Here is a 14,555-nt window from a genome sequence, read left to right on the forward strand (position 1 = left end):
TTGAGTTAGTGACCGCCTTGACTCCCTCAGAGCCTTGAGCCCAGTCCTGGCTAGTAATACAACAGACATTCCAGCTGTAACAGAGTACTGAGCAAATAAAGGCAGACATTCCACTGATATTGAAAAATACAGTAGAGGGATAAGAAGGGATGAGACTGACCTTCTTTGTCTCAGCTTAGCCTGGAATGCAGAGGGAAAAACAGACAAGGTGAGGCAGAGAAGAGCAAGCATAAACATACAAGTGGGATTTTCCCACTCTGCAGGGGCCCTCTCTCTCTCTCTCTCTCTCTCTCTCTCTCTCTCTCTCTCTCTCTCTCTCTCTCTCTCTCTCTCAAACTCAAGTGGTAACGCACAGGTTTGAACTTTTGTTTTAAAGCAAAGCCATGGCGCACATTAGCATTGCACGAGTGGTCAGATAATGGAAGTTGGTTGCAACAAGCCAATTTTTGTATTGACTACCTGAAGTGGGAGTGCATGCCCCCCCTTGTGTGTGTAGTGTTGGACAGCCAAGTCACTTCATTAAAGGTCGATCCTATTGAACAGTAGTGAGAGTGACAAAGCACTTCTCCCTTATCTATAATTGATGTGGCAATTAGACCTGAACCTGGAAGCTGGAGTCTGAGTGTGGGTGGGGCGCTGACCTCACACTGCCTCAGCCGACTTCAGATGGGACAGGGAGTGAGCCAGTACCACAAGTAACAACGTGTTTACATCAAACTGTTTTGCTCAAATTCAAACATCACATTAAAACACACACAGACTTCTTAAAACACTTTGAAGTTGAGACGGCAATCATGGCTTCAGATCCATTACACTCAGAGGAGGCTGGTCACATGGCTAAACTGAAGGCTGTCTTGCACCCTCAGTATCTTACTTCACTGCTTCAACCAGTAGCAGCTCAGTAGGACTTCACTCTTAGCGATCCTTGACAGTAACAACAAGCTCACACTGCCAGTGTATGCTGCATTGTGTTTTTCACACTCACATTGAGAGAGAAGGAGGGGGAGAGGAAGAGGAAGAGAGCGTTGGGAGGGGTTGAAGTGTTCATCTTCAGAATTCTGTATCAGTTTCCAAGGAAATGGTTGAAAGAAATGACACTGCATGTCAGCGTGTCAGATGTTTGTGTGGCAGGAGACGCACAAAGTGGCACCTGCTGTGCACTCCTTTTAGGCCTTAATGGATGATGAAACGATGATGTGTGTGTGTGTGTGTGTGTGTGTGTGTGTGTGTGAAGATGAGAGAAAAAAGTGAATATGAATGAGAGCTTATCACTGTGTCCTTCATGCCTTCCTGTCTAGAAGGACAACTCGACTTGTGCCAATGCAATAAGACATCTGGTGTTTGTGTGTGTGTGTGTGTGTGTGTGTGTGTGTGTGTGTGTGTGTGTGCACCTGTGGGTAGTTTCAGGTGCGATATCATTCAAATGAGACTGTGTGTGTGTGAGAGAGAGACATTGGTGTGATGTACAGGGTCTGTAACCATTGTCCTCCCTACAGGCTGCTTTTCTCCTCCTTCCCCTCCGGCTCGAAACTTGTCGTACCAACTGGTCAAGGTCACGGTCCTCCCAGGCCCCCTTTCGCCTATTTGTTTACGTGTTTGTGTGTGTGTGTGTGTGTATGTGTGTGTGTGTGTAGGGGAGTAAATCTTAATCTTGCCAAGGAGTTTTATAGGACAGAGCTGCCAAGAAACGAACTGGGGAGATTCCATTGCACTTATCCCTGCTCTCGAGTTGCCATGCTGATACGCCTGTTGCTAGGGTAGCTGTAGGCCAGGATGTGAACCCCACTGGTGCCCCTGTATTATGTCCATTTTGTCTCCCCGAGTGTCCTGCCAGAGACCCTGTACCAGCCCTGGATTCCCTGTACAGGTTGCCTGTGAACCAGTGGGATAGTTCCCAGGGAAGAGAATCTCTCTGCATATGTGTGTGTGTCTGTGTGTGTGTGTGTGTTGCTGGTGTGTGTCACATGCACACAGAATGAATGTGTTTCTCAGAATACAGAATAGGGAGATTAGTTTGAGGAGAGAGGTGCCCCTTCCTGACATGGAACCGCACAAACACAGAGATGGATGGCCAGTGGTGAAGTTGATGAATCCGTCCTCCTTTTCTCTGCAAACCGTATTCTCTTTCCTCCTTTGTAACATAAAGGTTGTGTGAAAAGAAATAAGTAATGGTGTTGTTTTGGGGGGAATGTGTATGTTTGTGTGTGAGGGAGCTATTTAGCGTTCTCTCGCCCTAGGAAACAGCGTCAGGAAGCTGAACATCCACAGACACCAAGATCTGTCCTGCGGTCCCTTATAAGTCTGCAAAGGACTGTCAGAATAACATTATAGGACATTACTGATTCTGACTTAAACCAAGAATAAAAGAGGTCTTAATACCACTTGGGCTTCATACTCACTCAAGTTGTTCCCCAGTGTTGTTCGATCTGTGTGTTCGCCTTTTGCTTGCACGGACACAGGGATGGATGGCAGATAGCAGCCCTGCAAACATCTGCTAAAGGTCACATGTGGGGCTGAATCACAAGAGAATGTTCTATCCTTGTTAATGACAGAGACTAATGGAACATGTCATTTTCCCGGCTTTAGTGCACTGGAAGACACTGAGCCGGTCCACTCCGCAGGGACATTGGCTGTTGCATAAAGGTCTTGATTCACAGCAAATACGGATTGATTTAGCAAATCAGCGGTGCCATTACTCAGCCGCTTGTCTTGCGGTACTGAGAGAGGGAAGGCGGGGGGAGGGCGCAGCTAATCATGCCATTGTCACGCTGCAAAATTCAGACAGCGTTTATGTTTGAGACAGAGGTCACCTCTCTTTAATGGAAGACACCCACCACACCTAGAAAGATCCAAATACAGGTCCATCAGCCAAAGGAGGATAAAGTACTGACCTCCACCCAGCTCTTCCATGTCCCTCAATGTGCCTCAAATCAAGCCTCCACCTCCTGGCCCTCTTAATAACAGCTGCTACAGGTGCTGATAAACTCCAGGTTTGGTCAAATCCTGCTTGTTACACACTCAAAGTCAAATTAGGGACGTTGTACAATAGCGTGTAGTGTAGTGCTGGATTTTCATGTTGCGGTAGAAAGAGTACCGCAGCTGCAAAGACAAACCCAATGTTGATTTCTTTGTGGGACGCTGATGGATTCCGAGTGTCTCATTCAACTTCTGCACAACAAAGACATAAGTGATGAGAGTCATCGCAACCTCGCGAAGAGACACGTGGAGTTATGAACCCACATCCTCCTGCATGCTTTTCTCGCCATTTCCAAAAATAAATGTATTAAACTGCGAAGGCCAAAGTTTTCCTATGTTTACGGAAGGTTTTGATATTGAGATTCTCTGGGATTTGCACAGGAAGCGGTGGCTCTTATCCCACACAAATTACTACATATCATCCGCCATTGTCTGCTGTCCTCCGCTGCGGTGGACAGATTCCGCAATAACAACCGGTATGGCTGTTTTTTTAACGTCAAAACATGCGAATCCAGCAGAAGTACACTGTGGACAGCATGGTGCATTGAACAAAGTGACGTGCAATTAGGTCCTGAGCACACATATGTCTGTATGTTTGCTGTGGCTACGCACTAGTTCTCTGTATGGTGAAGCGACGAGTCATCTCCAATACATAGCAGATAGTGTGACAACTTGCTAAGCTCTAGTGTATAATAGCTCTTTTCCTCACTGGATTATAGCTCCGTAGCCAGTGGTCAGATAAAAGTGCCATGCACGCACACACACACATGTATGCTGACCAGAGTTTCCTGGGTTAAGTTATTGGATCTGTCCCTGAATAAACTCTCTGCCAAGTTCTCCCAGTGCAGCTAAGAAACACAGCAAAACCTTCCCATCTGTGTTCAGCGTGCATTCATACTGCATGTCGACTTGCCTATGAATTTGTTAAGAGGGAGAAACAAAATCATATCAGTGGAGGACAGAGGGATGATTGTTGTTCATTGTTTGAAACCAAATTTGTGGATTTAATCTCAGTGGCATAGGGCTGAATGAAGTGGAAGAGAGATGGAGAAAGAGGGAGCGAGACCGAGAAAGAGAGCAGAGAGCAGAGAGCAGGAGCACAAAAAACTGTCGTGGTTGCCCAGAGGAACCACCATGCAATTTCGTGTCCTTCACATTTTCTGTCCATAGAAATGATTGCCAGGGCTTTTGTTATTCCTCCCACTCACCTTCCAACCCCTATTCCTCCCTTCCTCTCTCCCTCCCCTTCCATCATTCCCTCTCCTTGGCCAGCGTCTGAGGTCCACCTCTTCGGTGCCGTGGCCAGCCGCGTTAGGAGCAGCTGTTGTGCTTCTTGGCCAGGGGGAAATGGAGGCTTTCTACAAATGACACAGTCCACCCATCTGGAGACGCATTAGTGGCAGTGCACACCAAAGTCCATTTCTCACACACTTAGTCGATCTAGAGGTCAACAAAGTGGCAGAAGACTTTGCCGCCCTCGTTAACGGGGGGGTGAAGTTGTGTTGGCTCCTCTGCCCGACTGCGCGTCTGTGATGATTCTCAGTCATCCAGGTCATTGAACATGGAGCAGTAACAGTTTCAGGCAACTGAACTTGCTCATGAGGAACAGTAAAACAGCTACTTCTGCAGGGTAACATCAACACCCTGCATCCTGTTGCATTAACAACAAAGTACCACTTCCTGTTTTGACAGCATCAGGCACAGACACAACATTTACATAAATCTTCACACACTTGAGGTCTGCAGCTATCTGTCATGATCGGATCTGTGAATACTTTGGTCCTATTTGTCTCTGCCATCACCTTCATCCTTTTACTTGCGTCACTTTTCACAGCTTGAGCAAACGCTTTGCAGGTAGAAAACATATTTCATAGTTCATTCGTGTGCTGTCGGGTAGCATCCAAGTTGCTCAAGATGACTAATTCCATCTGCCTTGTATGAGTGACACTGCATATTCATCCTCAAACAGATAAGCCAACATAAATATTGTTGTACTTTATTCATTTTGTAACCCGTGGCCATTTTTCACACTCTCCTCCTCTGCGTCACTTGCTCTCTCTGATGTTCTCTGACCACATTTGGAGGATTTACACCTGAGCCAGCTTATGAACGACGGCTTTTCTGCTAACATTGTCTCATTATTGTTATTATAACAGCATCACTTTCGTTTATCGCCCCTGCCCTCGCAGTTTTTATTTCCTTTTGTCTGGAGGTGTTGCGTGCTCTGATGGACGTGTGTGTACGTTTTCGTCTCAAAACACGTCCACTAAGGAAAATGGAAACACCTGCACTATCCAATGCTGGCCAACAGTACAGGCCTGCAATAAATCTGAAGATAATAAAGTTGATTTGATTTCTTTATTGGATTGCATGACTTTGAAAGGCGTTTCTAGTATTTTGTCCCAGCAGTACTTTCGTGCCCGTGGTGTTTCTCTGTCAGGACACAGGATAGCCACTCTATTTGTTTGATCCAACTTAGATTAAGGCAATAAAATTGACTCTTTCCAGTCATGGTAGCAAAATAATCAATGTTCGTCTTACAATCCACGTAAGCATTCCATGCAAGGGTGTTCTTCCCCTCCCCAGATGATTGAGCAGCAATTCATGTGTATTCAGCAAAAAACAGAATCGTATTAATCCCATCCATGTTTTTAACTGACTTTGCATTTTTGCCTTAAGCGCTTTGCTGACAAAAATCGTATTGATATTCTATTCTACTCTAATTTGTTAAAAAATTCTCAAAGCAACACTGTGTCATTTTTAGAGCCCTCTAGCAGTGTGCTTTTAACATTTGTTTACATTTAGGTTACTGTCACAAAACTCGCAGTGCTTCCATAACAGAAATTGCCACAAGTTGTAAGAACTCCATCTTCTCACGTCTGAATATTGGAAATAAAGCAGCCAATACACAATATGCTGTGTATACAGCATGTGTGTGTGTGTGTGTGTGTGTGTGTGTGTGTGTGTGTGTGTGTGTGTGTGTGTTAATATTAGGATAATATTTTAAGGGTAAAATATTAAATAGTTGGGTGGACCAAATACTTTGATCGAGTATTTGGCAGTTCTCTTCTCTATGTTGTAATTTGTTGTTCTGGCAAAGATGAGCTCCATTAATTAGTTTGTTAGCCTGCAGTGGAGCAGTGTAAGTGTTGTGTTGGCCCATTGGACTGTTCCTTTCTGACATCTCCCTGATGAGATGCAGCCCATTTCCATTGAAACAATAACAGCAATCTGATTTAGGATAAACGACGTCTTTGTCTATTGTCTACTGGAACAACAAAATCCATTGGCACGGGATACACTTGTGTCTCCCTAGAGAGCTGCCCAGCCCCATTTCACACATTCACAAACACACACTGAGGAGGGTTGGGTTGATAAGCAATTTCTTTCTCTGTGAAAGAATACAATTACATTTGTGGTCAATGCTCGGTGTGAAGGAAGAAGTTCAGCCTTTATATTATTCTTGCATTAATATAATATTGACGTATATTGACGTAATATTGATCGTTTATAATAGAATGTCTAGTACTTCAGTCCACACCTGCCTACCAAGTTGTTTGACAGCCAGGTCGCCGTATGGAGAAGACTTGAAGCTTTTACGAGACGGCTGAGCTCCAGACAGATCAGTCTGTACACACACAATCTGGCTAGAGTCAGTACTGTGAACTTGGCCTGGTTTTGTGACAGTGACCGCTTAAAGAGACGTTTTGACACCGAGCTTTGGCACTGATAACGAGCATTACCCTCTGTCACCACACACACACACACACACAGTATACATTCCATCCCTCCCTCCCCTCTCTCTTTGGCTTCAGTCCTTGATTTTACATCCTCCCTTCTTCCCTCCTTGTCCACTCACACAATGCTTTCAGAGAACTATTAAACTCCCAACACGTGGGTGCAAAGTGAAAATATAACACCTATATTGACTAACCGATGCGGGCCAAGGAACTAACTTAATTGGAAACTGGGGGTGCGTCTGTTTGTGTGGTGCACCTGCTGTGCGGTGGGTTGTAATCCCACTCTAATCCATTGTTTTACATACTGTAGCTGGGCTGGGCTGAAATCTGTCTTCTGTGGATAAAGGAGGAACGGAAAGATGGAAAGAAGGATCAGTAATGGGCAGAAGGAATCAATTTCCCTCTGATTTTAGGTCGACCATAACAGACTGGAATTCTGTGTGTGTGTGTGTGTGTGTGTGTGTGTGTGTGTGTGTGTGTGTGTGTGTGTGCGTGTGCGTGTGCGTGTGTGTTTGTGTGGGTGTCCCTGTGTTTGATTGATCTGTGATAAAATAATGCACAAAGTCTGACCTGCCTCTCATTGGGCTGATTTATTTCTGAATAGCTGTAATGACAGGGCCAGTATTGTCCATCATTTACTGCTTGAGATAGGACAGCAGGGGACCCCCTTATCATTGTGTGTGTGTGTGTGTGTGTGTGTGTGTGTGTGTGTGTGTAGAGCGGAAAAATACTATTTAATTTTTGTTCATGAAAAATGAAATAATGACGGCTTTTGATTTAAAGAAGCACATCACTACTCTCCTCTTATGTAGATGATGTCACATTAGTTGTAATAATACATCATTTTTATATCCCTACTCATGGAAATCTGCAGGAAGGGAGGCGAGGTTATTGTGATCAGATTACCGTGATTACGGTAACAATCCCAACCATTCATCTCCTGCTTGTGTTCTTCTGTCCCTCTTGCAGCGCACACAGATGTGTCCAGCGAGGGAGAGCCTGCAGAGAGACATCCCGGGGGTGACGTCCCACACCAGAACCCTGTGGTGAGGGTGAGAGGGGCCTCGCCGCCCGTCAGCTCGCCACGACCCTGGGGCCTCGCACTGCTCCTCGTTGCACTTTCCTTGCAGTGGACCCTGTTCTAATGCAAGCAACCGCCCCTCCCCCTCTGCCGAGTCACAGACAAATGTTCATGCACATAAACTCTCATTCATGTCATCACACACATATCACATACACTTTTTTTGTACATCCTGTCCTCAAACGACATGAAAGGAGTGGTGAGGATGGAGAAAAGAAAAGCTGATGGTTGAGGAAGAGAAGAAGACGATGGTGCAGACGAAGGAGACTGTAGATGGGCACTTGTTTGTCCTGCCTCATCACCAGTGTGGGCGTTTGCACAAGCTAATCCCATGCACAGTAATTTACGTACAAAGTTAAACGCCTGCTGCTTCGACCAGTTTGCTCTGTATATGTTGCCGGCTACACTTGCGTGTGTGTGTGTGTACAGAGACACCAATGCGGCCCGAATGGTTGTTGCTTCAAACACACACACACTCTGCTGGGCTGGACTGCGTCGCACTGAATTTACTTTCAAATGCTTGCACACATTTAGAGACATCTACTCATATACACACAGCTTCATTTTTCAGATACAACAATCCTTTTATTTTTCTGGCCAATTCCTCATCGCAGTCAAATCAAGATAATTTGAAAACTCAAAACATTTATTTTTCCAATGATTAACGAATGCATGATAGCCGCACAGATGCACAGATCCCTGGTGCATTGGACGAAAGCAGAGATTACAGTGTCATGACTTGACAGGAAGGAGTATGAGCGCATTTGCACGGCTCAACAAGACAAACTAGGTGTGTATAGTATGTAACTGTATATATGGGTGGAAAGATTTGATGGTGTGTGTGAGGTGATGATGAACCTTATCCAACATGAAGCTCTTACTGACTGAAGCGGATATTTCTCTCCCTTTAGCTTTGGAATGAACTCCGTTGCATACGGTGGAAAGCAACGCATAAACGCCTATAAAGGGTTCTATCATCAATAAATCAAGAAATTTGCCTATCACAGCATACGACAAACGGGACTTTATTTTGGACTTTTGCTCCATATTTGATCGTTTTACGTATGTGTATTGTGCATCCAGGTTTTGCTTGATGAATTGCACATTAATGCATGTATGACCTACCGAGATATTAAAGTTTTGATATGATTGGACCCACACATTCAGATTCAAACCAGTTACATTATGTATATTAATATATATAGAAAAGTAGAATATTTTACAATGTTGAGTGCAGCTGTTGTTTTATGCAGTACAGTAGTCGCCAGTGTGTAAATCTCCATGGAATTTCCCCTGCATGGACTGAAGATGTGTTGTCATTCTGGAATGCTGTTCGGAATAAGCAAAATTGTATGATGCAGATAAGTCTAATGTCCGTTTACCCACATTAGTAAGAGATGGCACCCTCTCTGGTCTGCTTTGCCATCACATCCATGAAGAAATTACCTGCCTTACCTAACTCCCACAAACCCTAATGGCTGACTAAATGTTTTCCATCCAGGTCCAGGCTATAACCCAGAAAATGAACAAATCAGAATAGTTTTTCTCTTGGAAGTAGTAACAATTGTTCAACAAACAGTGAAATATGAGACTACTACAATGGCTGGCCTCTGTAAAGCTTCTTCTGTTCTTTCTAGCGAGGATGTTTTTGTGGGATTACAGATGCCTGAGTTAAAGAGAGGGGTGAATGTATGATCAGAGACTGATACAGTATTTAAAATGACTGTGCCTTTATTCAAAGTTACACAGATTTTGAAGCTGAGTGTGGATTTACATGTATCTAAAAGCAGTCATAGCTCTTCCTCCACTGTCTTCTCTGTCATGTAAGAAAAGAGGCAGATATCCTCCAGCGAATTGGATCAATGAACTCTTCACTACTTTGCTATTAAGTGGGTAATATCTGCCTGAGGTAAAATGGGTCATCTGTCAAGTTTAACTATTTGCACTTAAAAGCAGTCATACAATGAAGTGAAGCCAGGCAGCTCACGAAGAATAAAGATGACTATAGATGTATTAGGTTTTTATTTGGCAGTTTAGAAATGTCACTTTATGCAATTTCCTCTATGTCTGGTTTGTTTCTGAGTGGTGTTCAGTGCACCACAGATCACTTATAACCCTACACCCTAGCATGTGTATAAATGTACATACTTTGAGTCACTTGCCATACGTTTTTGTTGCATTTCTTTCTCTTTTGTATCAGTATGATACGGTGTAGCCGAGCTCTATTAAATGCGCTCAGCTTCTTTTATTCTGCTGGTTCTTGATCGCCTCTCCTTGAATAATGGAATTTGTTGTAGATAATAAAACTACAGTTATGTGCTTTGCTTCTAACAAAAGGTGTGTGACATTTTAGACAAGTCACTCCTCCACTGTTATGAAAAGGGAATAACAGACTCTGAGGAGGCCACATTGTGATCTAAGCTCTGTTCTTTTCAAATCCTTCACAAAAGTAAAGTAATGACTACAATTCCACATTTATTTATTTGCCTTTATAAATTTGAACTCTGTAAGTATTACAGTGCAAGTACTCTTTGTGAAGAATGCATTAACACTGGTTGTATAAAAAATAACGTTAATTTAGATAAGTCACCAAATTGAAACAATTGGAAATTTTGCAATCTTCCTCTGAGAACAGATGATCACACACTCCTCTGTTAAATTCTGCCATATGTTAACCTCACAAAAGCAATATTTCCAGTGTTTGTTTAGAAACTAGGAATCACACCATCAGATGCAATGGAGTACATTGAGTAGGAACAACTCCTTATTGTAGTTGACATATTGTACTTTCTTCATGTACTAAAATAAGTAGTTGTACAGCCTCTGGATTTCAGTCCCTGCAAACAGTCGCTTCCCTCACGCTATTATATCACTGGACTTCATATTGCTTCTGCTAGGAGGAGAAGTGAGTTGTGAAAGCGTAGGCAGGGCAAACCGTCACTGTCTGACCTTCTCTATTTGTATCCAGGAAGTCTCTTTCTAAACATATCAGTCGCTCTGACTACGAAGCCCAGCCTGTGCCAGTTTCGCACTAGGAATAGAGGCAGGGAGGGGCGGGGTGGGATGGGATGGTGGGGTTGGGTTGGTTGGGCGAGGGAGTGTGTGTGTGTGTGTGTGTGTGTGTGTGTGTGTGTGTGTGAGAGAGAGAGAGGAGCAGACATGAATAGGTCTGCTGCTGGAGATGATGGCCGCAGACAGTCAGCCGTGATGACAGCGGCGTCGACGGGGGCAGTTTGCTCGCTCAGCTGATGTGCGGCTGATCCTCTGGCTGCTGCTGTAGGGGGGAAACCTTGTCCATGTACGGGCTATAATGGCCCTGAATTAGTCAGCTCCAAAGTTAGCCTTACTGTTACCTTGGCTTATTTACAGTAGCACACATGGCATTAAAAGCGGGCAGACAGGCTTCCAGTGTTAACACAACAGAAGCATGCACTGCTGCTGTAAAAGGGAATGAGGTGATGGTCTGAATTAGCTCTGTGTCATGTGGTAGCGTTATCGTCATTATAGTTGCACTGTTTCATGCAATTACTCTAGTGTTGTTAGAAATATTACCGTCTCGTGTCAAATTAGTCACTTAAACGATACATACCATGCAATACTTACAGTATTGAAGCAAATGAATTAGTGATGCTATTCTATAATTGGTCATCAGGGTACTTTTCCTCAGCAGAGCTTGTTTAAAAAAAAGTGTTTAATGGCGATGGATCGGGCGACAGCGGCCTTCCAAGTCTCACCACACCTCCCACTGTTTAAACCATCAGCCTGGGAGCACATAACTGAAAGCACTTTTCTGGCTAAGCACACAATGTCCACAAACGCTTTCTCTCTCTCTTTCTCTCTCCCTTCCACACACGCACACACACCGATGATCTAATTCACACACCCTGTCCCACAGTTGTGCACTTCCACTTGCACGCAGATCGTATTTGATACTTGGAGTCTATTTCACGGTTGTTGCTGTGAAACTAAGTGCCTGGTTGGAGACAAGAGCAAAGTGCCTAGTCCAAGGATTTTGTGCCTCGTCTTCGCTAAAGCAGCATTGTCTCTGCTGAACAAAGCTAAAGCCCTTTGCCGTCCTTTTATAACCTCTGCTGTATTACAAAGAAAGTCAAAGAAGACTTGGACAGTGATGGGAAAAAGTGAGACGTATGAAGTAAATGAGAGTTACCTTGAGTCTGCAAAAGATATCAAAGTGAGGTTTCTTTTTAAAGACAGATACATGCAGGAATTCAGCTCAGTGTGGGTTTTTAAAAACTCCATATACACAAGCTGGGTAAGTGCAAACATACACACACTGACACACACACACACACACACACACACACACACAAACACACACAAACACACACACACACACACACACACACACACACGCGCGCACACGCACACCAAGCAAGGAAAGTGTGGTCAGTAAGTGTAACTGAGAGTTAGGGGGACCTGAGGTCACAGCTGCTCAGCTGTCTGTCTGGGCTATTTTAAATGCTAGCACAGATCAGCGCTTCTGTCTCACTAGCTTGGCCAGGCCTGCACCTAAGTGTCTTCACACACACACACACATACACACACACACTACACACACACACACACACACACTCACAGCCCCTCAATTCTTATTGATTCTTATCTTTAAGAGAGAGTGTGCATAAGTGCATCAAACTTTAGACTTCTTTTAACAGTCATTTCCTCTGAACCCGACTGAGTGTGTGGTGGTGGCGTGATACCAGCAGAAGCCCCTCAGATTGTCTTACCTTTCCAGTCTGGCATTCAGGGTAGCAGCAAAAGGAGGAGGAAGGCAAAGCTGGAAATAGCTTTTCAAAAATGTACAATCGGCTGAGACAGAGGGGAAACGAAGGAGGACCTACGGCTGCTATTAACCACAGCTCTGCTTCTTGAGTTTCAGCTGTCAGCTGTATCCATTCCCCTCTACTCACAGCTCCCTCTGCCCTCACAACAGGCTAACACAAGCTGTCATTGCAAACCCTCCCTCTGTCACTGTGCTCCATCGGCAAATTAGCATTATGTACTCTGAGCTTGAGCTGCATAATTGAGACCAATTAAACAAATTTCCAACACGACAGACCGTCAAGAGGAACCTCGGCAGCACTGACAGAGATCAAATCTGCAACAGGAACACAGAGAACTTTTGCTTGGTTCCTTCCATTCACTGATTGGCCTCACTTGTCAGTTCTGTTCCCCGTCATGCACTGTGCTGCTGGCAGAGGGCAGGTAAACAGAGCTGGGAGAAGATCTTCTCCTGCCAGCTACTGCGAGTTTGTTGTCAATTCCACTGTCTGCATCCACGGGGGAGATTCTAATAAGAAACCCAACATATCAGAGCACATTGGGTGGCCGGCGCTGCTTGTCTTTACGCCACATGGCTGTCTTTCAAATCAAAGCGGGATTCATGGCTGACTGATTAAGCATGATGACAAAACACATGTTCACACACACACATACAGATCCTTGATCAAAGTTGTACAGATCAATAATAAACTTTGAGATGTGGGACAATGTGGAAAATTAAAGTATTGGGAAAGACAGTGTACACAGCGCGCAGCTCCCAATGTCAAAACATGCCTTTCATCTGTTGCGATAGGAAAATGGATGGCATGGATGCTACTAACGCATGGGGTTGGCAAACTACGGCCCCCAGCCACATGCGGCCCATTGCACTTATAAATGCGGCCTGTCAAATACTGATACAATTATGGACAGATCGCTGAATTTAACAGGAAAAATTCCGGCCTGCTTAAACGGATCCAGGATAAGGTGAAAAGTGGAAAACTTTGAGCTAGATGTAATTTTCCTACATTACATAATCCAGTGGTTACTAATTTTTTTCTGCAGGGAGACCCAGCTACCGCTGGTGTGCGTCTGTGTGTGTGGACGAGCGAGGGAGAGAGAGTCCGATGGTACGTAGATCGTTGGCAGGAGCAATGTTACAATTACGGGTTACGTTTGAAAATATGAATATACAGTGTGCCAGAGACTGGTGAAAATAAAGCTGCCTCTGCGGAGTTACGGAGCATCAACTTCGGCCCTGGAGGAAACATCTCGTCTGTGCTCCTTGACCACGGTCGTGGAGCCGAACAGGAAAATGTTAACATAACGCTTAACTACTGTGTGAAGCAGCGTGGATCAAAAACAACAACATGCCGACGAGTCTCAGTAAAAACAGACAGTCAAACCTGATAGAGGATACAAACATGGAGCAATAATGTTTTCTGGACGCTCATTCTCATGCTACGATACGAAGAAGCCCTGTGCAAGTCGGTGTTGCAGTTTGATCGTGTAGTGAAGCCAGTCGTAAAGTTCATCAACTGCATCTGAGCAAGAGGACTTCAGCATTATCAGTTTATTAAGCTCCTTGAGGAAACTGATGCTGATCACCAGGACCTGCTTTACCACTTAAATGTCCGCTGGTTAAGTTAAGTCTATGAGTGTGGGAGCTCAAAGGGGAGATTAGCTCATTTTCCTGAGCTGAGCAACAGAGATTGGCTTTGTGATTTAGCTTTTGCTGTGGACATATTGACACACATGAATGAGCTGAAAGTGAAGCTACAAGGGAAAGATCAATACAATACAGAAATTATATAAAAATAAAAGGAAGAAGTAGGAATTTGGGGAATGTATGCAATAGCTTTTACAGGTAATTTATGTAAATTCATACTGGCCCGGCCCGTCTGTCAAATTTCAAAATCATTGTGGCCCCTGAGCCAAAAAGTTCGTCTAACTGAAGGGAGGACTGCACTGCCCAC

General features: G+C 44.4%; 1 protein-coding gene across 1 annotated transcript in view; it reads left to right on the plus strand.

Annotated features, from left to right (window-relative positions):
- The window catches only part of gpc5c (glypican 5c), an 81,313-nt gene extending 71,303 nt beyond the window's left edge, over positions 1-10,010 (plus strand). Inside the window, exon 9 of the mRNA XM_076144933.1 lies at positions 7,686-10,010. Within this exon, the coding sequence (XP_076001048.1) occupies positions 7,686-7,861 (176 nt within the window). The 3' untranslated portion in view covers positions 7,862-10,010. The remainder of the gene's footprint in view (positions 1-7,685) is intronic.
- The last annotated feature ends 4,545 nt before the right edge of the window (positions 10,011-14,555 follow it).

Source organism: Genypterus blacodes, unplaced genomic scaffold (assembly GCF_046128005.1).
Source record: "Genypterus blacodes isolate CSIRO-AG114 ecotype Tasmania unplaced genomic scaffold, CSIRO-AGI_Gbla_v1 ptg000029l_1, whole genome shotgun sequence".
Classification (NCBI taxonomy): Eukaryota; Metazoa; Chordata; class Actinopteri; order Ophidiiformes; family Ophidiidae; genus Genypterus; species Genypterus blacodes.